We start from the raw sequence: 24,355 nt of genomic DNA, 5'->3' as shown, positions 1-24,355 counted from the left end.
AACCCTTAGGATTGTTATCTCCAGTCTGATCACCTCCTGCCATTGTAAACACAAAAATAGGAACAAACGGTGAAAGTTATCCCTACCAAATGACTACGTGGTTGCAGTGGTGTCACTTTTCACAGCAAGTGGAAGTGTCTTACCAAGCTCTTACAAAGTTCTTACCAACGCAAGCAGTGGGCGGTACAACCGACGGCTGGTTCGTGATACCTGTGAGGCAGTGGTACCGAGATTGCAAAGCCCTTTTTCTGTACTGATTTGAAGAATTTGTGGAGCTTGGAAGGCAAACAAAGAGTAATATGTATATTTGGCACACAAGTCAGTAACAGAAAGTAATGCTGAATTATAGTCCAAAGTACTTGTTCTCGTTGCTGGTCTAAAATGCTCCAAGTACTAGGTGTGTAACAAATAAGCAAGTATGGTGGATAGCAAGAAGACAGGTGTGTGAAAAACAAGTATGGTGGATGGAAACAGCAACACAAACAAGGAACCAGACAACACACGCTAACACAACTCACTTTGGTCTGCTCTATGTGCTCCTCTAGATATTGTTCCTCTTTTGTCTCTCTCTTTTTTCTATTTTTTGGGTTGTCGTTGTTTTTTTAGAAAATTTCAACTTTTTTATTTTATTATTTTGATATTTTTCTTCACTTAGGAGCACAAAAGAAGTAACCATAAAAAATATGAGCTTAAATAAGTGAAAGACGTGGCCTGTGGAATTTTCACAAAACTTGCTCAAAATCGACAAAAACCTTGTGACCACGAAAAGAAGATCTTGTGACCACTTTTTGACCAATCTAAAATTTTCCGGGGATGGACGGATCTGAATTTTTTTCTGATCGATTTTGATATATGGAACGTCTAAATCGGAGTTCGTATGCGAAAACTAGACCAGTTTTAAGAATTGGCTCCGAATTAGATGACAAAACGGGAACAATGTGCGCAAAATTGGTCACAGCAGCAAAGATTTAATGGAAACGATAGGGAAAAACACACGAACTGGACTCTAACACGACCTAACCAGCAACAAGACCTTGACCAGAACACAAACTCAACACGACGGACTCTGAAACCGAAATATACAAAGGTTATGGCGCGGAAGGTTCTAGGATAGGAGAAAAAATATGGCACTGGACTATGGGACGAAAGCGAAACACTCAAAACTAGGGGATAAATATAAACCTGACGGTATACCTTAGCTTTGATTACCACTTAATGGAAACGGGGATCCCGATCTTGCGTCAGGTAGAGGTAACTATCGTTGTGGCAGAGAATGACACACCGATCCGGCTTCAGATCGAAAGATCGAACCCTGCAATCTTAGCACCACAGCTCCTCTGGTTATCAACCAAGTCATAGACCAGGTTGACCTCGCCAAGAAGGCTAATTTCTGCCTGCGCAACGAACAATACAAGCAAGAACAAGAAAGAACACAACCAAATTGCAGATGAATGATTAATCTCATCAAGTTGGGGTCTCACAAACCGATGAACGGCGAAACTGTTCTTGACAGAATAAGCTAAGCAAAACTTAAACCCTAATGGAGGGGCAGCGGCTATTTATGAAGACTCTAGGGTCATGCAAGACCCTTGGACGCGCCCCTAATTGGCCCAAACTCGATACATGGTCCAACGGATCAAAAGACGGTGTCGCAGCACCGTGGTAGATTCTGGACGCTAACTTATGACCATGATTACCGTTGATTCCGAACAGCTTTTGACGTAAAACCATTTGGATTGGCTTCCTTATCAAATTAGATTTCCATCTATATGTGGATCATCGAAAACAGAGTCCGGATGCGTCCTGAGTGACCAGTTTAAGGCAGACTGGTCCTGGAGGCCGAGACAGACTCGAAATCATGTTGGACCGGGCCTCCGGTTTCTGTTGGACGTCCTTGCTGGTCATCTTCGCCTCCACCACGTCCTCTAAGTCCTTCATGACCCTCTCTAATGTTCCTAAGCAAGATAACATCATTAGATAGTAGTCTATTCTCAAAAGTATAAAAAGAATCGTTTAAGAACGAGCCCACCTCTAAATTGAGTTGACGTATTCGAGCCCGGGTCATTGGACCTTGCATGACGGTTGGAGGATCAGCGGGTACATCCAAAGGAGTGATGTCCTCATCAAGGCGGAACCCACCCTCGGACGTCGGGCGGGGCGGAACCAGCCCTCAGACGTCGGGCGAGGCGGAGCCCACCCTCGGACGTCGGGCGAGGCGGAGTCTAGCCCTCGGGGGTCGGGCGAGGCGGAACCAATCTTCCGTTGTTCGGGTAAGAGGCGTAGTAGCGTTCTTGTCTGACCGGAAGCGTCAACGTTCGATGGTTATTAGTTCCACCTCATTGGGTACCCCGGTATTAGGTCCCCGACACATATAGATGATGATATTTTCTTTAGAAATTAATAATAAGCAAATAAATAATGAGACTTAATGTAAGTATATTGGCAACCAACCAGTTAAGTGGAAACCTAAAATACTATAGTTTCCTAAATCGAGTGGCCTAAGCACAGGTTGGCTCAGAACTTGGCCATGGGACATTGTATCTGAAAATAATTTGGTAATTAAAGTACGTCCACACAAAAAAATTACTTGTTTTGACACAAATTCACGCTGCCACTTTCTAGAATCCTAGAAATCCTGCTATTTGGGAATGTCTCTCACCTTTTTGGGGCTTTGTGGACTGTTCCTCCATGACAACCACCATTTCCTCCATCTTAGGATCATTGTAGCTCTTAACCAAAACAGCTACAGACCCTGTGGTTGCATCAGAAGAATCAGCTGGGCATTCAAGAAATAAGATCAATGACTACTTAGGAACAATACCTAACAGTAAATTTTAAATTACAGAGCAAACAACGAACTTTTAAACTTTCATGATAACAGATAGAGTGCAAAAATAAATTCACCCTCCTCCAGTTCCTCCTTTGTTGTCTCGTTCAAAAAAACTTGGCAACTTCTTCCTCCTCTGGGTTATCACATTTCACATCGAAGCAACAGCTACATGATAACAAAACCAACATCAAACATTGCCCTCATATAAGTTGAACGATAGAACCAAAGAAATCAGGTAAGTGGAATCTTCTAACCTTTTAGTTCCTCTCGCAGCACCTTCTCCTCCTCCTTTGGGTCATCACATTTCACATCCGAGACAACAGCTACATGATAACGAAATCAGCATCAAAAAGTTTTTTGTTTGGTTGCCAGCATAGATGACGGTTTTGGTTAAAACTCCTGCAAGAAATAGTGAGGATAACTCCTACTATCTAATATCAAAAGCTCACATCACTACAACTTCCAAATCAAAACAAAAATGATAATAAGCTAAACTAATATTATTATATCTTTTTTTTCTCATCCTGGGTACCCATCACAACCTGAACAATCTCACCAGCCATCTCCTAGTATTACCAAGCATAATTAAAAAAATCATCAAGCAATGAGATATGAAGGGAATTAGGGAATAAAAAATGCAATATACAGGATTGCAGCACAAGAAGATCCACTTGAAGAGCAATCCTTGCAAGCAATAGAACATCCACTTGAGGAGCAATCCTTTCAAGCAATAGAACATGGAGCAGGTGGCAGCCCATGGTACAGACATTCAAGCCCGTGGCGTTACCTTAGTCGACGGTAAACCTCTGCTTGCTGCCCACACAGCCTCTTCGCGTGCGGAGGGAGAACGATGGCGGCCGCTCGATGGCGAGGACGCAGGCTGCGCAACGGCAAGGACGTCGCGAGACCGTGGCGGGTGAGGGCGACGAAGGGGAGGCGGATGAGGACGACGGCGAGGACGGCGGAAGCGGGTGAGGGCGACGACAGGGGAGCCGCTCGACGGCGAGGACGTAGGCCGCACGGCGGCGAGGACCGCCCTCTACGGCGAGGCCGCAGGCCGCGCGACGGCGAGGAATGCCCGCGACGGCGAGGACGCCGCGAGACGGAATCGGGTGAGAAGGACGACGGGGGAGCCGTTCGACGGCCACGAACGCTGGCCGCGCGAGGGGCGAGGGCGACAATGGTGCGGGGATGGGGATGGGGAGCGACACGCGCCGCGGAGGCCCGTGGGATCCAGCGGGTCGCACGGTGGGTGGGGGCGGTGATTGCGGCTTTCCAGTTTTTAGAACGACTTGCGCGTGGACGGGAGACGGGTATCGTAAGGGGAGGGGCGGACCGACGGAGCGACGATTGTCGCACGAAACAGTGATCTTACTTTCTTTCTTTTTTTTAGTTGTAGGAGATGGAACGTGGAAGCTTAGCCTGAACATCTCATCCAATTCCCATGTTGCCCAATGCCCATAGGAGAGTATAGTTAGGACAAGATCAACCAACAGTCTGCGAAAGAAACGGGAAGAAAGAACCGTGTCGAAAAGGCAGGCACCGCACCGATCCTCTCTTACAGCTCCACATGCACGCAGACACAGCCCGCACACTGCACTGACTGAGAAGGAAGTCCCAAGGGGGGGAAAAATGGCGTCGCAGTCGAAGAACCATGCATCCGGCCATCCAATTGCCTTGCCATATGCCATGTGGGGTTTCGCTTCCGCGGCCACCACGTCACGTCACATCCATACCTGGACCTGGGCCAGCGCGCGCGTCGTCCGTCTTGCTCCGGTCCCCTCTTCTTGTTCTTGACCGCCAACGGCGCGCCGCTCTTGCTGCCTTTAAAGAGCCGGACGGACGGACAAACAGCTCGTCAGGGCTCGCCCGCCACCGAGGACGGAGCAAAGCTCTCGTTGGACCTGGGCCAGCGGCGTCGAGCTGCATCGCTGAAAACAAGAGATCGAGCCGAGAAGAGTGGTCCGGAGCTCCGTCGCTTCATTGATGAATGCCGAAGCTATAGCGGTCCGTGCTCGTTCCGAGGTTCGTCGATCACTTCGCTTCGTTGATGTATATATAGCGGATAGATAGAATCTTCCTCGCTCTGAGCTGGGTGATCGATCGTGGGCTGCAATGCACGCAGGTTCGATGCCCCGGTCGCCGCCCCGATGGCACTCCCAACCCCGGTGGTAGCCGGCATTGCGGCCGGCGCTGCCGCGCTGCTGCTGGCCGCCGCCCTCGCCGTGGCGTGGTGGCTCGTGAGGCGGCGGCGGCGCCGTGACCGGAGCTCCGACACCGGCTCCTCGTCGGAGGCTCCTCCTCCCACGCTAGGTACGTGCGTGGCCACTGCTCCTCGACCGCCCGCAACTCGTGCGTGCAGGCACATACATACATATCATCTGCCTGCCGCTTAAGCGTGTAGCTTGCTGGTGCTGGCTGCAGCGGAGTGGGGCCGGTGCGGCCGGACCTCGTCGGCGCCGGAGTGCCACGGCGCCAGGCAGTTCTCGCTGGAGGAGCTGGCGCACGCCACCCACAACTTCGCCGAGGCCAACCTGGTGGGAGCCGGGGGCTTCGGCCTGGTCTACAAGGGCCTGCTGCTCGACGGCACCGTCGTCGCCATCAAGCGCCGCGCCGGCGAGCCGCGGCAGGACTTCGCCGACGAGGTATGTATAGCCAAACACCAATGCACCTTGTGCACTGCTACCATCATCTTCATCAGTACTTGCACGATGATTTTTTGTTGCGACAAATGAGCTAAACATTTAAGTACTTGCATTACGATTTTTTTTATTGTTGAAATGCAGATCAAGAGGCTATCAGAGATCTGGCACCGCAACGTCGTGACGCTGATCGGCTACTGCCAAGAAGGGGGTCTGCAGATGCTGGTGTTCGAGTACCTGCCCAACGGCAGTGTCAGCGGCCACTTGTACGGTAATGAGCTGAGCTGACCTGACGATTTCACTATTACAGTGACTTCTCTCCCTGGATGTTGCATGAACACCTTGACATGTATGTCTCTGCTGTTCATCAGACACTGGCAAGGAGTCGATGACAAGGCTGGAGTTCAAGCAGAGGCTCTCGATAGCCATTGGAGCAGCTAAAGGTCACAAGACTGCCAAGTCATGCGGTCATGCCATCCTTTTACAATTTACTACATCTTTTGTGATGGTCACCAGTGCACTGGAGATTCATGCGGCATGTCCAGGGTGTAAAACACAAACAAGGCGCCTGAAAGCCTGAACTCTCAACTGCAGGACTGAATCACCTGCACAGCCTGGCGCCGCCGTTGATCCACAGGGACTTCAAGACGAGCAACGTCCTCGTCGACGAGAACTTCATCGCCAAGGTGTCCGACGCCGGGATCGACAGGCTGCTGCGAGGGTTCGATGGCGCCGCTGCTCCGGCGGCGAACAGCGGTGTCTTCCAAGACCCAGCGTGAGTAGTCTGAATGTGCATTCTGCCTTTCTTTGCCTCACAGTATATAGGACATGAAATTGCAAGCTCTACAATCCAATCCAATGCTCACAAAATGTGCTCCTCATGAATTCTTACCATGCATTTCTGGCGTTTACAGGGTACATTCACTGGCGCAGCTTTCTGAAAGCAGCGACGTGTACAGCTTCGGGGTGTTCCTTCTGGAGCTGATCACCGGCAGGGAAGCAGCGGGGTTGGTTCCGCCGGAATCCAAGGATACTTTCGCTCAATTGGTGAGTACATAACAAATCTCTAATCTCAAAAGCCAACCAAGGGAAAATATCTCCGAATATCTGCCTGACCGATGAATCTGTGTGTCAGATGGAGGCGCGTTTCAGCTCGAACGAGCTGGTCGACCCGAGGCTGGGAGGGAGCTTCACCTCGGAGGGCATGGCGGAGGTGGTGGGCCTGGCGTTCCACTGCCTGAGCCCGTCGGCGAGGCGGCGGCCCAGGATGCGGCTGGTGGCGGCGGAGCTGGACCGGATCCTGGAGAAGGAGATGACCCTCACCACCGTCATGGGCGACGGCACCGCCATCGTCACGCTCGGCAGCCAGCTCTTCACGTCCTGATCATCGGGACCCGCTGGCAGCATGGTCGCCGCCGCCCCCAACGCCGCCGACATGGCCTTGCCGGAGACCCCAGGCCCGTAGTGCAACCGGGCCGGCGCCCGGAATCCACCTGCTCTGTCTCCCATGCCCGGTGGAACGCAACGCAATGTAAAGCAGTACGTGGCCGGTGATTCTCTCACTCACTGCTCACCCTCCGTTTCAGGAAATTTGAAGAAACGGCAACAGACGAGAACCTGTGTCTTGATTTTTTTTTCAGTCTTCATGTTCAGAGTTCCGTTGGCTTTCATCGAGCAGTTCAGCCAAAATATGTGTATATATGTAAAAATCCATTTGACTCCCATCTAGAATTGGAAGATGGAATATAAAATTAGACGCAGAGGCCACGCGTGGCGATTGAAATGCAAGCCTTCATTACGAATCAAAATTTTGAAAATCAATACCGGAAGGTTATGGCACAGAAACGAGTCAATTACTGAAATTCAGTACTGACGGGTTAGCTTCTAGCTAACTCCTTTTGTAACCTGTCCTGGTGGTGTTTGTTGGTGATTAAATACGGAAATGGAAAAGGTCATGGAGTTTTCCCGTCCATTTTATCCATGTTTTTTTTAGAGCTGAAAGTCTTTTGAAGCTCATTTACTTTTTGTATGGAGAGGATAGCCCACAAGGCCAACTGGCAAGCCCAGAACGAAGTGACACACAACACACACACACACACACACAGTAGCAGTCGCGCGGGCCTCGCGGACGACAGCGTGTGCCGAGGCCAAGCGGAGGCAGGCAGGTGTCGCTGGGCGCGCAGCCCACATGTCCTCCGCCGCTTCCGCGCCGGTCTTCTCCCACCTTCTCGGCCCCCTCGCCCCTCCTCCTCCAACTCCAATGCTCTCCACTCTTCTCCGCCACCGCCTCACCGCCGCTGCCTCCTCCTCGCCGACCCACAGCACGCCTCTCCGTCTCCGCGCCCTCGTCGCCGCCGCCATGTCGTCGTCGTCCGCGTCCGCGCCCCACGGCGGCCGGAAGCCGAACCGCCTCGCCGCCGAGCACAGCCCCTACCTGCTGCAGCACGCGCACAACCCGGTGAGGAGTGTCTCCTTCCCGAGCGCTCTCCTGTGTATCCTCTCTCTGGATTCGATTCCGTGGATAGGATAGCGAGTACCGAGCTCTCTCGGCCTCTCGCGTCTGTTAATTTTGCTTGGCGCAGGTTGATTGGTACCCTTGGGGGGACGAGGCTTTCCAGAAGGCTCGCGCCAAGGACGTCCCCATCTTCCTCTCGAGTATGAACTCTCCTGATATCATTGGGTTAGCTCAGTAGTTGTGTTGCAGCCTTGCAGGCGTGTAGTGTCACCAATTTGTGACATGGTAAATTGTTCTGAATAACCATGTTATGATGGTTTCGTCAAGAGAGAACTAAGTTGAAATGTTATCGATTTTGTCGATTCTGTTTTAGTCAACCCAAATGTTCTCTACCTAACATTCTTATTTTGCTTCATTGCAAATGCGGTTGTGCCCCCCAAGTTGGCTATAGCACATGCCATTGGTGAGTTTCTATTAGCTTTTTTTTTTCTTCTTCTTTCGTTGAGATTGTATATTCCTGCTATATGTGACCTTTGCTATGCACCATACGTTCATGCACCATACGTTGTCGATTCTGTTCATTTTGTTTGGGGCTGAATTCGAAGGTGTCATGTGATGGAGGTGGAGTCTTTTGAGAATGAGGAAGTGGCCAAGTTGCTGAACGATTGGTTTGTTAGCATCAAGGTAATTTTATTGGATCCCTAGAAATTTAGTCCGCTGTGTGTCACTCTTTACCTGTCTTTGATGTGTCAAAAGCTATACATATGCAATGTGACCATACTGCTTTCACTCTGATCATTAGTTTTGACAGGTTGACCGTGAAGAGCGCCCAGATGTTGATAAGGTAATTTTCTTCAAGTGTTCCCATGCATCAGTTCCATTCCTAGCAGAGTTGCAGTTCGTTTTCCCCTTGTTTGTGTAGTTGGCTCGAAAAGGTTTCTGAGTGTGTTTGTATTGGGTGCCACACTAGGTTCTTTGCTGACAATAACCTCACATATTTTAGGTATATATGACATATGTATCGGCACTGCATGGTGGTGGTGGTTGGCCTTTGAGCGTCTTTCTGTCACCTGACTTGAAACCGCTGATGGGTGGTACATACTTTCCACCGGATGATAAGTATGGAAGACCAGGGTTCAAGACTGTATTGAGGTATCAGCTGAAGTACATAGTGTCAGTCTGTCAGAAGCTATCCGGTCAGTCTGTCAGAAGCTATCCCCATCATCACTACTAAATGTTTACTGCATATCCTATCTTTAGGAAGGTCAAGGAAGCCTGGGAAACTAAACGTGAAGCGCTTGAGCGGTCGGGAAATCTTGTTATTGAACAATTAAGGGATGCATTATCTGCTAAGGCTAGCTCTCAAGATGTGCCAAATGATCTGGCAGTTGTATCTGTTGATCAATGTGTCGAACAGGTTTGACAAGTACTCTATTGTATATTTTTTTGGTACTGTAATAAGATATTCTTCTGCACTAAGTACTGATATATTCAGAAAAGAATAATGCCTTTCAAGAAAAACTCCCCCCCCCCCCCCCAAAAAAAAACAGAAAACAAGTACAGGCAAAATTACTGATCCCAGTAGCTAAATGTGTCTTTTTCCAACGATGGTCCTGGGTCCTGATCTAAGACACCAGATATATGGCGCATTTGGATCGCGTCCGCAGTTTGCCACAATGCGCCACAGTTTCCGTGCCGAAGTTTCGCGGGCGTTTGGTGCATGGCCGGACTTGCGGCATGCCACACCTCTTGCCACAAGCACTCAGTTGATTTTTGATGCCGTAATCTGCCTAACATGCGGCGGACAAATCAGCCGCCGAACTTTTGGCGTGGCGTGTGGAGGCGTCAACCAAACAGGCCCATAGTTAGCTTAGCTCCTAGTTTACTCAGACTTAATTAGATTCTTAGTTTTTTCTTGTGCTCGTGCTTTTCTTAACTAGCTAGCTAATATGCTTAAATAAGAGGGGCTTGCAGTGAGCAGTCAATACTGTGTATCATGGATGTTCTCTGTTCTATATTAGGGACACATTTGTGGGCAAGACTTATTAGCAGCAACTTTTCAAGGAACAGCCGGGGAACAAGTTGTCACTAGTTTGTTGCTTGTTTTTAGTTTAACCCATCAAGTTAGTTTTGCTGTTAAGATTTGGTTAGCTCAGGCTCTATATAAACTATTGCAACTGATTAATCATTAAGCAGAGATAGATCACAAACTAGATCTAATGTGCCTTTGTTATCCTTCGCAGCCATCTAATAAAGCATCAGTTAGACCAACCATATCATCTAACTTCCCGGAGTTGCTTCTGTAGTCAAGGTTCTATGACTACGTGGACAAGTACAAACTTGTTCTTGCATGAAAATATTTTTTGAGAAACTATAATCTGGTGTACAAGTGAAAACTAAATGGGTGTGATTGTGTGTACTTTGGGGTTTCTACCCCTTTCTCTCTTCTCTAATACAAAGATACACAGCTCTACTGCTAAAAAGAAAAAAAAATCTGGTGTGCAGATGTCCTTTATGGGTGGTTATGCTTGAACAACATGCTATGAGTTTACTAACATGGTTTTGTTCTTTTGTATGGATGGGTTCAGGATCAAAATTCAAATATTATCTTATGATGGAAGTTGTTTCCATCAATTAATAACCTTAGTGTTTCTCCTATCTTAGTGAAATGACACGCAGCTCTCCTGCATAGTTCGAGAAAAAAAATAATAGCATTTGAATCAGCCAGAACAATCTGCTGTTTCAATGTATAGCACAGTATTTTTGGGATGACTATAACTGTTGTTAGCGTAATGCTGCCTATAGAATGTAGTTTGTGGAAAACCTGACAATCATGGACTTACCCTTTATTATTTTCCTTAATAGATTTTCACCTTATGTTGTTGCAGTTAGCGAGCAGGTACGATCCAAAATTCGGTGGATTTGGCTCTGCTCCCAAGTTTCCAAGACCTGTTGAAGATTATATAATGCTCTATAAATTTCGCAAACACATGGAAGCTGGGAAGGAGAGTGAAGCCTTGAACATAAAGAAGATGGTGACTCACACATTGGACTGTATGGCAAGAGGTGGAGTTCATGACCACGTAGGTGGTGGTTTTCACAGATATAGTGTGGACGAGTGCTGGCACGGTAAGTTTGCTCCAATATCATGGAGAAATTTCATTCCTGGACTTTGCAGAATGCTCCTCTCACATGCTCTTTGCATCTTCAGTTCCACATTTTGAGAAGATGTTGTACGATCAGGGACAGATAGTAAATGTGTACCTGGATACATTTCTGATTACGGGAGATGAGTACTATTCTATAGTTGCACGTGACATACTAGATTACTTGAGGAGAGACATGATAGGAAAAGAAGGTGAAATTTTCTCAGCAGAAGATGCTGACAGTGCAGAATATGAAGGTGCTCCAAGAAAGAAGGAGGGGGCCTTTTATGTGTGGACCAGTAAGGAGGTACATATATACGGACTTGTTATATACTCAACGTAATGTGGACATGTGATCACTTCCTTGAAAATGATTCCCACTTGATTTGTCGACATTGAAGTTTCAAATCTGAGTTTTTCAGTTCTGATGTTTAGAATCCACCAAAAAAGTCACCTTTATAAAATTGTGAACAAGGTTGGACCAAAAGGTGGGGTTGAGGTTGAACAGTCCTACAGCCTTGTTGGCAACTGCTTATTGATAGTTGTAATACCATTGAATATCTGTATAATATCAGTTATATTCGTACACTTAGAGCTTGTTTTATGCTTAATTTCTGCATTTTGAAAAAGATTGAAGACACACTTGGGGAGAATGCAGAGCTATTCAAGAACCATTACTATGTTAAATCATCCGGCAATTGTGATCTTTCACCGATGAGCGATCCTCACAATGAGTTCAGTTGTAAGAATGTGCTGATAGAAAGAAAACCAGCTTTTTCAATGGCATCGAAGTGTGGAAAATCTCTTGATGAATATTCTCAAATCCTGGGGGATTGTCGGCAGAAGTTGTTTGATGTCCGGTCAAAAAGGCCAAGACCTCATTTGGATGATAAGGTTCTCTTTTACATGTCCGTCACATCTCATTTTAACCAGGCTACAATCTACTAACTACACATACTTTTTAGGTTCTTGTTTCCTGGAATGGGCTAGCAATATCTGCTTTTGCAAGGGCTTCACAAATTCTTAAGTCAGGGCCATCTGGAACTATATTCAATTTCCCTGTAACTGGATGCAACGTAAGGCTTTGCTTCTTCCTCCATCCCATCTTTCATTTACAGTTGTACTACATGACGATCTAATCAATATAGCATGAGTTCCAGGAGTATTCATTTTGCTTGCTTCAATTGTATTTCTCGTAACATGTGTTATGATAGTTTCCCTTGTCCAAACTGATTCATGGGAATCCATGATAATAATTTCGTAATTGTTAAGTTGTTAGTGACTGATGCCAGCAGCTTGCATGTCAAAGGAAGTACTGTGATGTTGTGCACCATATTTGCACCTATCCGTTGTGTTGCGTTATATGCATTTTTTAGCTGTCATCTCATGCTTATGAGAGGAAAATGTGTCAGATATATATATTATTTTTCGTATGACATCGCAATGTTATTTACTCCAAGTATAGCTATGATCACTTAATTTTTTTCTGGACAAGTTAGATATTCTCATGTTTCTGGGTGTTTTTGCAGCCAGTTGAATATCTTGAAGTTGCAGAAAATGCGGCTAACTTTATAAAGGAAAAACTTTATGACGCCAGCTCGAAGAGGCTGAATCATAGCTATCGCAATGGACCATCGAAAGCACCAGGATTTTTAGATGATTATGCTTTCCTGATCAGTGGCTTGCTGGATCTTTACGAGTTTGGTGGAAAGATAGAGTGGCTTCTTTGGGCTGTCCAACTGCAAGTCACTCAGGCAAGTTAATTGTATCCATTAAACACTTCAGTGTTGTACCTTCTCTCTTCACTTCTCTTGAGGAAACTGTCTTCACTCTTAATTATTCCATATATTATGTGATAACTTTTGGCATTGGTAGGATGAGTTGTTTTTGGATAAACAAGGAGGTGGCTATTTTAATACTCCTGGAGAAGACCCTTCAGTTCTCTTGCGTGTTAAAGAGGATTATGATGGTGCAGAGCCTTCTGGTAACTCAGTTGCAGCAATCAACTTGATCAGATTATCCAGTATATTTGATGCGTCAAAGTCTACTGGTTACAAGTGCAATGTTGAACATCTCTTGGTATGTGGTTATTTTATGCTTAGGTCATATCACTACATTCCAGCAGCAGCCGGATGTCATACACTACTTCCAATATCATAGCCAAGTTGTTTTGTAGTTTAAATTGATTTTCTTCACTGGAAGATAATGTGTGACAAAAATAGGATAGGGAACTTTCATTTGTTTTTTCCTGGATATCCTATTGAAATAAACATCAATATTAAAACTTTTTTCTTTTAAGCAAAAGGTCGTAGCTTCAACTCAAACATGCAACCAGTCATATTTCGAGCTGTATATCTTTGAACAGCATATTTGCTTATGTTCCCTTTTTTTTTGCCTTTGTTGCTTTGTAGGCTGTCTTTGAGACCAGGCTACGTCAACTTAGCATAGCGTTGCCTTTGATGTGTTGCGCAGCAGATATGCTCTCTGTTCCTTCAAGAAAGCAAGTTGTGCTAGTGGGGCAGAAAGGATCTGAAGAATTTCAGGACATGGTAGCAGCTACATTTTCGCTATATGATCCGAATAGAACCGTAAGTGAAGATTATTCTGTGGCCAAATTATTCTGTTTTGGTTACCGGTTCTGCTAGCCATGATCCTGGGGCATCATAACCATTGCTGCACTTTTTTTCTTCTATACATAAAACCTAATGTCCTTGCAACTAGAACCAGTGCCAGCACAAGTTACTGGTCAAGCCCTCTGTCCAAATGAATAAGTTACTGGGGAACTATGTATGTTATCATAGTTGGTTTATTTGACCACTTTGCATCTATCTGATCTGATTCATGTATGAATTCGATGTAGGTGTTATTCCTTCAAATCTAACTACCCTTCAAAGTTCCATGCATGACTTTTGATTCCTGATGTATCACAGTGACTTTGGGCACCTTATTTGTTGAACCAGGTGATCCAAATCGATCCTAGGAACACAGAAGAAATGGAATTCTGGGATAACAACAATGCAAACATCGTGCAAATGGCACGGAGCAGCCCTCTGGGGAAACCAGCGGTGGCGCATGTGTGTCAGGACTTCAAGTGCAGCCCGCCAGTAACCTCTCCTAGGGCGCTTCGCGAGCTGCTGAACAAGACACTGGTTGCTGCAAGTTCAGCCTGAGGCATTTTGCCTCCTATGTTCGTAACCTCTCCTAGGGCGCTTCGCGAGCTGCTGAACAAGACACTGGTTGCTGCAAGTTCAGCCTGAGGCATTTTGCCTCCTATGTTCGTAGATGTTATGAAACCGATGTAGTAATAGTAGTAACAAACCTGTGTAGATATTTACATATGTGAGAAGTTTAAATATGTTTGTCAGTTACGTTGTGGAGCCCGTTAAAGGCCTCCCAGCTGTACACATGTTCACAATAAAGCACGGAGCAAAATAAGATGGTTTCCTTTGTCTTCATTTTCAGAGCGTCCGAAATTGTAACCCGATTAGAGAAAACTGAAAAGACAATATGGCCGGGCGAAACTGAAAAGACATTAACCAATATGGTTTTACATGGCTCCATGGACTATCCTCCACAGGACTCGCATGTGGCCGGGCCAAGGTGTTCGGCTGTCAGTTCCTAGGATTATTGCATCACCTCCTTTCTTTTCAATAAAAAGCATTACCAATATTTTATGTTTCAAGTACCAGCCCGCATTGTATAAGTAAAAAAAAAAGACAACACTGCTACGGTAGAGAAGGCTGACCAGTTTATAAAGAGAATGCATATATTTCCATCACATAGCTCGCAGAAAAAAATTACAGAGCATGCATGCAAATATGCCAAATGAGAAACATTCTGCTGGTTTATTTAGGCTAAAAATAATATTAACAAGGAAAGTCTGCCTTCTCTCTACAAGCTGAAACACACGAGGATCCTTGGCCAGAAAGCACAAGCCTGAGCTCCAGAATCAAAATCCGCAGATAGCCCTGAAGGGAAAACAGAAATGAAGGTTATTAGTTTAAATCAGTTTCTAAGTTAATTCTCACCTACGAAGGCGAGCAAAAAGGAATGGCCCGCATGTTCCAACGAGAACTCACCAAGCTTTGTCCCAACCGGGTATCCACATGTGAACTTAGTAGACAATGGGCATTAGGCTAAACATAGTAGATCATGCCGACTTCTATCAGACTAATGTGTGGAATGTGCAGTGTGACTGATGGACCTCTGCAGTTCTTCCGGAGGAAAGAGTAGCCAACATCAATAGCAAACTTCTTCAGGAAACTCGAGCTCCTCCTAGCTTTGATATAAGAATGACCCATGATGTATGCCACCCCAGCATGTTTCGCTTCCACTAGTGCCATGAGTTCTTCTTTCACTTGCTGACCCATGTCATCTTCCTCTGGGACCTCAAAGCGAACACGGCGGCGCCGGCTTACACTTGGGGATTCTTGCTCGTAAGAGGATTGCAAACTTCGAAGGCTTTCTGATTTGCTGCTCCTCGTAGTCATTGAGTCAGCTAGGCCGTTGAAATCCCTCATGGCCAATGGACTGCCAGAGGCATCAGTGGTAGTTATGACTGCCATCCTTCCTTCATTAGCGATGTCATAACTTGCTGAAGAAGAAGCATCCTCGGCTTCCATCATAATAAACTTTGCAATGCTCATAACTAACATGTTCTCAAAATTGTCATCGTCTCTCTGCACATCTTTGTAACCATATCTAACAATGCAACGGTACATCCGATATTCTTTAGGTCCAATCCTACCCACAAGGTATCGCTCATCTGGTGAAACATATGGCACTGGCACTGACTTCACACAAAGGAAGACTAGGACTTCATGGAAGGCAGGGAGATTAGTGACAAAATGTGAGAAGATGGAGGGTACACCAGTGACCAGCTCTGTGTAAATCAATCCAATACCAGGAACCCGAACTATGCCGAGGCTTGGACCGAGGGATAGGATGGATCTCATTGATACTTTGTTCTGTAGGTCAAATTGGTACTTCCTCCTTAACCCATAGTGCCAGATGTACATGACTGACATGAATATGAAAGCAAGAACAAGAGGCACCCATCCTCCCTGAGGAACCTTCATGAGAGATGACGAAAGATATACAGCTTCAATGGATCCAAAGAAAACCAGGAAAACTAGGGCAAATATTATGTTCCTTTGCCAAACAAAGATGATTATCAATGCCATCAAGAATGTAGTAACAAGCATAACAGTCATGCAGGCAATACCTGGAAACGCAGAAAGAAAAAAACTACTATTACTCCCAGTGCATGAGAATGCTGGATTTTTTTTTTTCTAAAAAACAATATAGACAAGAAGGATCCCAATGATTGTGAATCAATGCTAAAAGCTTACCGTAGGCATTGCCGATAAGAGTAGTATCACGAAATGCAATAGTGACAGCGACACAAAGAACCATAAGGATCCAATTTATTTCTGGAATATATATCTGCCCATAGATCCACCTCGATGTGTGAACAACCTTCACTCGTGGGAAACATCCCAAAGCATGGCATTGTTTCACAATGGAGAATGTTGCTGAAATAACAGCTTGGCTACCAACAACTGCAGCGAGTGTGGCCACCACGAATACAGGCCAAAACACAGGTTCTGCATGACATTACAAACTTAAATTACACAGTGTCCAAGAAAAAAGGAGGGGCTGAGGTGAGGGAGGAGACACAAACCTGGGATAGTATCATAAAAACTTGTTGGCATGTGAAATGTGTTCTTCGACAAAAATGCAGCATGACCCATATATTGTAGTATAAGGCATGGATATATGACGGTAATAAAGGCCACCTGAACCGAGGAGAAAACAATTGTCAACTTAAAACATGTTTTGTTTCAGAAGAAGGTGCATACTTCAACCAAACATAAGCTGTATCCTTGTAGTTACAGACAAGTCAGACAATTAAAAAATCTAATAGGAACTCCCCAGTTAACTAGGCTGGCTTCTTTTGGGTTTCTGATATGTCTCAAATATGCAGGTTATATACTTTAAAAATGAGCATGTTGAAATAAATTTCTTTTACATGTATAATTTGTATAGTAAAATAACTTTTCTGCTACTTTTACAAGGAAACATATAGATTATATCTAAGTCATTTTTCATGTCTGCTTCATCACACAGCACACTTCACCACCTAATAGAATTACAGAACATAAAATCATATACCCAAAAGGACCGAATGTTTTCCAGTTGAAATCCTAATGGACAGATCCTAGCTAGGTCGCTGACCCCAGGGGTTTAGACACCGGTGTGGTCAGATGGTCATGTAGTTTGTTTGGGCAAGTTTTTAGTCTGTCTTGGGTGTGTGTTTGGGGCCTCGAGTCTGTTTTTTCTAAACATGGCCTGTTTTACCTTTTTCTCTCTTTAATGAAATGATGAGCAACCCTCCTGCATGATTCGGAAAAAAAAATTCTAATGGACAGAGGATCATACTAGTTCAACTTACCCTGACAGATGCACTCGTAAAGTGACCAAGGTCAGCAAACATTGCTTCACTGCCTGAAAAGTGGAAAGTAGACCTGGTGATTAAATCCTAAATGGCAACCAGGTTATTAAAAAAAAAAAACAGGGAGGGAGAGGCAAACATGATACATCACTGCACTGTAGGGCTGATAGTAACTAACCTGTCATAGAAAGAAGGATCCCTCCTAAAGCAATCCATCCATCTTTACCTGTCTTTCTAAAGAACTTAACCATATAATATGGAGAGAGAGCTTGATATATATTTGGGTTCCAATGAAGAATGTTGTATAAACCAATTCCTCCAATGGAAAGCAGCCAGATGATGACAATTGGTGCAAACATGAATGCAACCTTCTGAGTACCTCGGTGTTGCAAGGCAAATAGACCAACCAACACAATGCACGAAAGGAGAACTACAGAACCTGGATAGGACACAAATTGTGTGTGAAACACAGCAGGACCAACTTCAGAAGTAAACTAGTGACTCTAAAAAGTATGCCAGAGAATCTCGATATATAAATGATAAAAGGTAATCTTCTTAAAAGACACAGAAGTACAGAAAAAAAAAAGCAAGCATTTTAGTTCATCCACTAATGTTCTATGATAATATGTGCAAATTTGTATAGTTCTATGATAATAACGGTTCTAAAATGTGTAGTTTTGTGATAATTTTGAGCACACAAGTATAGGTCTTTGAAATGTATTCTACTCCTATTTATCAAGCGAATTTACATATTGCTATAAATTTGCAACCGCTGGTACTCCCATAACAACCAGGTGTGTTTTCAGTACTTTTGCATCAAGAGTTGTGAGTTCACAGAGATGATTTGTACTTACTATGCTCTAAACCAGTAGCTCGAACTTGTAATCCAGACATAGATGAGAGGACTGCAAGAAAAGAACAAGCAGAATGAGCATGTGATAAATATATAGAAAAGGTTGATAACTGCAATTTTGCTCAACATGAGAGGCAATCTAAGTATCCACCTGAGATTGCTGGGGTAAGGACACCATCACCAATCACCATGCTAGCACCACATAGAACTATGAGAAGAAGCACAGTTCTCATTTTTTTGTGCTTCTCCAGAAACCTTCTTAACCAAGGTGAAGATCCATTGCGAGGTGCAAACCCATTTCTGTAGTATGAAGATAGTTCCTCATCGGCTGCTTGTTGATTTGGCAGCAAGCTGAGTTTTGCATGCCTGCAAAGGAGCGAATAGAGAGCAAATGGTCCACCTACAAAAGTGTAGGCAGCTCTTATTCATCTGTCCTGAAGTGGCCAAAGATAAAATTGCCAAGATAGCCCTTGTTTCAAAGATAGATTAAGGGATATATTTGTTTTACATAAGATTCATCAGGACGATAAACAGTATAGCCTTAGCTTTTCTTACATAATAATGTTGCCAGCCCATGTTGGATTACAACAAACTAATTCCATCCAGGCTTATAAAAGGATATGAAGACGGGATTTATACGCACCTTCACCATTATCATCAGCACTCAAGACAATGGTGACATACTTGAGCAAAGGAATCAGAGTGAAGGTCCAAAAGATCAGGGAAAGCACACCAAACACCGTCTCCTCATCTTGGTACTGACTGAGCTTTCCAGAGAATGTGCTTTTATAAACGTAAAGAGGCGATGTGCTTAGGTCCCCGTAAACAACACCAAAGCTCTGGTAAGCTAAAAGCAATAGGTTCATGTAGTACTGCCTCCGCTGAAATTGCAAGGCAGAACGATAACCGTTAGGAAATATTGAGAAGAATCATACTCGGCATATTCAAAGCAGTGCTCTAAAGTAGTACCACAATGCTCATTAATTATTATGTAACACAAAAAATCAACAATTACAAGGGAAACGGTTCATATATAATGTACATGCATCTAAATGACTGTCTATATAACAAGTTGGTGATAGAAATATGCCCATGTCTGCTTAACATCAGTGATCCCCGATTCAAATAAAATCGTATAAGCTGGCTAGTTTCCGCTTCCTGCTCCACCAACCACCATTGTCGCCGCAACAGAACCGAAACGTTTGTGGCGGAGAAATCGAACGATACTAAGTACTGTACCCTTCAGATTGGAACCCAGGGGACGACGAATGGGGACGAATGAATCAGAGAAAAACGAGAGAGACCGAGAGAGAGATCGATCTGATCCCCCGCACCGGAATCCCCTAAATCTGCAGGACCAGTGAAGAAAAAAGATTTGCAAAAACACACATGAAACATATTGAACTCCTAAGAAACACCTGACCTCAGGTGCTTTTTTTTCCTTCTGGATGGTTCTGATGTAGTGAACAGCTTCCGACCATTCTGACCTTTTATTTCATTTTTTAGCCCGCGCAAGGACAACCCCGATCGCGACGCAGGCACACGCACCGGGGCCGGGGCGGGCACCGGCCGATCCATGCCCACCCCGAGGTCGACCAACACCAACGACAGGCGAGAAGGAGGAGGCAGAGAGCGGAATCACGGCAATGAGAGAACGAGAGCGTGGCGCCCCTACCGGCAGCTGGTCGGCGCCGGCCTCGGCGTCCATCAATTCGAGCGGCGGCGCGAGGCGTCCGGCCCGGAGAGCGCGCGCGGCCCGGCTGCGTCACGTCACGAGCCTCGCGGCACTGGGGAGGCGGAGGAGGGGCCTAGGCTATGATGATTGATTGATTCATTTGTCACTGTGCAATTATTATACCCTATTTTTATTTATTCATTTATTTATATTCCGATTGGGCCCTTTTTCACTCGCTGATTTCCGCTAAAATAAAAATTCTGAGGAGGAAATCGAAGAATAGAATCGAATTGGAGGGAGATAGAGATAGAGATAGACATCGTGATGCTGATGGATGCGTAAAATGGTTTTGTTTTGGTTTGTTGCGGACTACGAGTATATACTAGCGATCTCCGTGCCGAATCTTGACCGAAACTGATAAAAAAATATTTTTTTCTGAATTTTTATGAGAGAAAAATAGTGTTAAGCCGAACCGGACCGAAAAATCGCATCCGATCGCGGCTGCGGCACAGGTGCGGAGCGGACCAGTGGATCCGAGAGGATGGATGGTTTCGTGGAACCCTGCTGCTAAAATTCGACGGCCGGGTTGCCTTCAAGGTACGAGCGAGCAAGAAAGTGATTTGTTTCTCCGTCCATTCGCTCCTCCTGTCGTGATAGGGTGGATCATAAATGCCCGGTTTGAAATCCATTTAGCATTAAAAATTAGCAGAGTCAGATCTGCTAATAAATCTTCTAATAAACCTGCTAATTATTAGTTGGAGATTTGCTAACTATTAATTCCATTAATAAATTTAGAGTTGCTAATATGTACTAATAGTTCATTTACACCTTCAATTCACTATGGTCGGGCTTGTCGAGCAAGGGTAAATAGGGCTTCTCAGTCTGGCTCATGCAGAATACCATTATGCATCAAAAAAAGAACACGATGAATTTTTGACATGACATATGTTGAATATAGGTACATGGACACGTGTTGTGAATCCATGTTGAGTGTCTATAAGTGTTCCATATGGACCGTCACCGCTGATTTTTCCTCAAGTAGAGGGATTCATTTTTAGTTCCCTAGTCTCGGTATCTCGGTTGTTGGTTCTGAACCGAGATCGAAAAGCAGCTTGGCTCAAAGCTACAGTGGGTCGTTCAGACACGAGGTCTAGAGAGGAGTGGAATGGGACACGTATAAAAACCCAATTCCATTCCCACCATCATTCACTGGATTGTAGTCCGGCGAATGATCCGACAGCGTCTCCACCACACGTTGCCCCTTTTGCTGCATTGCATGATATATGTTTCCACCACACGTCACCGCTGACGCATACTTAAAAAAGCAAAACATTTATTTCAAATTGCTATAACTTCTAAACGGCGTATCTATTTTAAATTCCGTCCATACCAATGTGTTCTACGCGACGAGACGTACAAAACTAAACCCCACTTTCATATGTTTCGAAAAAAATTATTCTAGTAGCAACTTACATGTACTAACTTATAACATATAACATATAGCTCATAGCATACAACTTATGCGAAAAAACTAGGAACTTAAGAGTTATGGAACACAACTTATTTACAAAAAGTTATTAAACACAAAAAAACGAATTAACTTATAACTTATATCAAAACTTGCATACACAAAAGTTATTAACACAAAAAGGAACGAATTAACTTATAACTTATACCAAAACTTAAAACACAAAAGTTATGAAACACAACTTATGTATAAAAGTTATCAAACACAACTTGTGTATATAAGTTATTATGTACAACTTGCGTACATAACTTATATGTTATAAGTTATATGTTATGGGTTATACGTTATAAGTTAGTATACATAAGTTGTTACTGGAATAAAATTATTCGAAACATATACAAGCAGGGTTTAGTTTTATTCATCTCGTCACGTAGGACATATTGGTGCAGACGAAATTAAAAATAGATGTACAATTCGAAAGTTATAAATTTTTGAAATAAATATATTGGCTCCGTTCGCTGGTCTGAATCTTGGCTAAAACTGGCTGAAAAATACTGTTATGACTGAATTATTGTGAGAGAAAAACACTGTTCTAGCTGAAAAAATAAGCCGACCAAGCTGAATATGGGGTAAACCGAACAAGACCATTATATTTTCCTAGGATGACATCACATACCCACAAAGGGACGAGGGAGCCGGCTAGGCACCTACGCTCTGCAGTGCGCACCGTACTTTACCAAAAATGAAAAATTTATTATGTTGGAATATTGATCGTTACTCCCTCTGTCCCAGAATATAAGGTGTAACTGTTTTTTTCTTAGTCCCATGATACAAGGCGTCTGCACTTTAGCTCCGGCATGCAACATGCGCCTGCACTTTAGCTCCCGCATGTAACAACTAATGCAGGACCAAATCTGACTCCTAAGCTTCCTCAGGAATGCATTTGTACAACATGCATGCATGAATGCTGGAAGCTAATTGGCTAGACTGTTTCTACATGCATGCATGCGGCATTATAGTAAATTGGATGAAGAACCAAAACACTTTTAATGTGTAAGCGTTAATTTACTTATTGGTCTTGGTGCCAAAGGGAGTTGCGCCTTCTTTCCTGAGACGGAGAGAGTATTTTTTAATAGAATGATCGTTCACGAATTATTGGTGTCGGTATAGAAATGGACATGTGGCACCACAAAGTATACTAGTATAAATGAAAATCCTTTTCCTCAAAAAAGTATAAATGAAAATTCTTACGTTCTTGCAACTTTACAATGCTTGTTCTTTGAAATATAAGTGTACGCGTTGTCCTCTAAAAAAATAGTTAGCTTCGTATCGCATAACAACTTTATTTTGAATTTGAACGAAATTAAAGCAGAATTCTTGTTTTCAGTGTCGGAACACGATGGGATAAACCGGAGCCTTGCTAGGATAGGAGTGCCCAAAGTTCCTCTCCGTCAGCTCCCCGGGCTTCTGGTTCTCGTTGAACATGGCGAACACGTACGTCTCCAACGGCCCAGGCCTCTTGGGCGTGCCGTGCCCGGCGTGGTCGATCAGGTTCTGGACGTACGTCTGCGCGTTCTGCACGGTGGCCGCGTCCCCGCCGGCGGACGGCCAGCCGCTCTCGGACACGACGACCCTGACGGTGGGCGCCCCGGCCTTCCCGAGCGCGGCATGCACGGAGTCCAACATGGCATCGAACAGGTTCGTGTACACCAGCCCGCTGCCGCCGGCCCTCACCGTCGTGCCCGGCTGGAAGAGCGCGTAGCTGAGGCTCACGTCGCCCGGGTTGCTGCCCCGGTACGCGAGGTACGGGTACACGTTGGCGAGCAGCGGCGCGCCGGCGGCCGCCAGGAACCGCGCGATGTCCGCCATGTAGGGCTGCGCGAACACGCTGCTGGAGGGCGGGAAGGTGTTGGTGACCACGTAGAGCCTCACGCACGTGGACACCTTGATGTCGCCGTCGAGCGCCGCCGCGGCCAGGGCGGCCTGCAGGTTGCGCATGGCCGGGAGGATGGTCTGGGCGGCGGCGGGGGAGTCGACCTCGTTGCCGACCGCGATGTTCACGTCCGGGTGGTAGGGCCGGACGTTGGTCTGGACCCACGACGCCGGGCACGGCGCGCACGAGGCCAGGTTGTCGATGTCCTCGTTGGCGACGCCGAGGACGAGGCCGAGGCCGATGCCCGAGCCGCGCAGGGCCTCCATCACCTTGATGTCGGGGAAGTAGACGCGCATGTTGCTGATGCCGTTGGATTTGTAGAGCTGCACCACTTCGCTCGGCGGCGGGAGGTCGTCGGCTACCGTGCCGTAGCACACGCCATAGGAATGCACACCTGCATGCATTGCAACCGTGTAACTGCTCATTATCATTAATAATAAAACATATATGTAAACTAGTTTCAAACAGATGTATAGATTGGAGATTTCCCTGCATTTATATTCCTATCATATACTCCCTCCGGTTCTCTAAAGCAAGTCGTTTTGAGGTTGTCTTAAATCAAACATTTTAAACTTTGACTACAAATAACTTCTTTTGGGTTGAGTTTAAAAATATAAAAGTGATGTAAATAGATTCATCTTGAAATGTAGTTTCATAAAAGTATATATTGACTATATTTTATAAATATTTTATAGCAAAAAGTTACAGTCAAAGTCATTTCTTAAAGACCGTGTCGATGTCCAAAACGACTTGTTTTATAGAACCGGAGGGAGTACCATATTAGTGATCAGGTACTCATCTGTCCCACATCCAAAGCACAGATCTGTGGCCAGCTCATCTCTCACGGAGCTGTATTGCCGACGTATAAGGGTGGGGCAGGGATTCAAGAGTTTTTTTAT

General features: G+C 45.1%; 4 protein-coding genes across 9 annotated transcripts; 2 read left to right on the top strand and 2 right to left on the bottom strand.

Moving 5' to 3' along the window:
• Positions 1–4,720: 4,720 nt before the first annotated feature.
• LOC136453992 (probable leucine-rich repeat receptor-like protein kinase At5g49770) lies at positions 4,721–6,988 on the top strand. The gene is made up of 8 exons (XM_066454545.1): positions 4,721–4,855; positions 4,956–5,143; positions 5,255–5,475; positions 5,617–5,743; positions 5,844–5,915; positions 6,067–6,247; positions 6,387–6,519; positions 6,608–6,988. Exons 2-8 carry the CDS (start codon positions 4,981–4,983, stop codon positions 6,854–6,856), a joined length of 1,146 nt encoding a protein of 381 aa, XP_066310642.1. The 5' UTR covers positions 4,721–4,855; positions 4,956–4,980; the 3' UTR covers positions 6,857–6,988.
• Positions 6,989–7,564: 576 nt separating this feature from the next.
• On the top strand, positions 7,565–14,522 carry LOC136451072 (uncharacterized). Of its 3 annotated transcripts, XM_066451808.1 has the most exons (15): positions 7,565–7,930; positions 8,055–8,127; positions 8,369–8,390; positions 8,533–8,611; positions 8,739–8,771; positions 8,931–9,079; positions 9,188–9,344; positions 10,816–11,056; positions 11,139–11,380; positions 11,704–11,967; positions 12,039–12,149; positions 12,603–12,827; positions 12,949–13,152; positions 13,485–13,661; positions 14,034–14,522. In XM_066451808.1, the coding sequence occupies exons 1-15, from the start codon at positions 7,661–7,663 to the stop codon at positions 14,241–14,243; spliced, it is 2,457 nt and encodes an 818-aa protein (XP_066307905.1). In that variant the 5' UTR covers positions 7,565–7,660; the 3' UTR covers positions 14,244–14,522. The 3 variants fall into 3 exon arrangements, with proteins under 3 accessions (XP_066307905.1, XP_066307907.1, XP_066307906.1); XM_066451810.1 differs by lacking the exon at positions 8,055–8,127 and having other exon boundaries at positions 7,566–7,930; XM_066451809.1 differs by lacking the exons at positions 7,565–7,930; positions 8,055–8,127; positions 8,369–8,390 and having other exon boundaries at positions 8,730–8,771.
• Positions 14,523–14,804: 282 nt separating this feature from the next.
• LOC136451073 (probable potassium transporter 2) lies at positions 14,805–20,213 on the bottom strand. Of its 4 annotated transcripts, none has more exons than XM_066451812.1 (10): positions 20,056–20,213; positions 19,024–19,261; positions 18,532–18,780; positions 18,382–18,432; positions 17,706–17,966; positions 17,528–17,580; positions 16,757–16,871; positions 16,425–16,679; positions 15,153–16,297; positions 14,805–15,041 (listed from the first exon to the last, which is right to left on the bottom strand). In XM_066451812.1, exons 1-9 carry the CDS (start codon positions 20,086–20,088, stop codon positions 15,210–15,212), a joined length of 2,343 nt encoding a protein of 780 aa, XP_066307909.1. In that variant the 5' UTR covers positions 20,089–20,213; the 3' UTR covers positions 14,805–15,041; positions 15,153–15,209. The 4 variants fall into 4 exon arrangements, with proteins under 4 accessions (XP_066307909.1, XP_066307910.1, XP_066307911.1 ...); XM_066451813.1 differs by lacking the exon at positions 20,056–20,213 and adding an exon at positions 19,804–20,016; XM_066451814.1 differs by lacking the exon at positions 20,056–20,213 and adding an exon at positions 19,620–19,772.
• A 2,693-nt stretch (positions 20,214–22,906) lies between these two features.
• On the bottom strand, positions 22,907–23,857 carry LOC136451074 (glucan endo-1,3-beta-glucosidase GII-like). The gene has a single exon (XM_066451816.1). It carries the CDS (start codon positions 23,750–23,752, stop codon positions 22,907–22,909), a length of 846 nt encoding a protein of 281 aa, XP_066307913.1. The 5' UTR covers positions 23,753–23,857.
• Between the last annotated feature and the right edge of the window lie 498 nt (positions 23,858–24,355).

The sequence above is a fragment of the Miscanthus floridulus genome, chromosome 5 (assembly GCF_019320115.1).
Source record: "Miscanthus floridulus cultivar M001 chromosome 5, ASM1932011v1, whole genome shotgun sequence".
Lineage (NCBI taxonomy): Eukaryota > Viridiplantae > Streptophyta > Magnoliopsida > Poales > Poaceae > Miscanthus > Miscanthus floridulus.
This window is presented reverse-complemented; position numbering and strand designations above follow the sequence as displayed.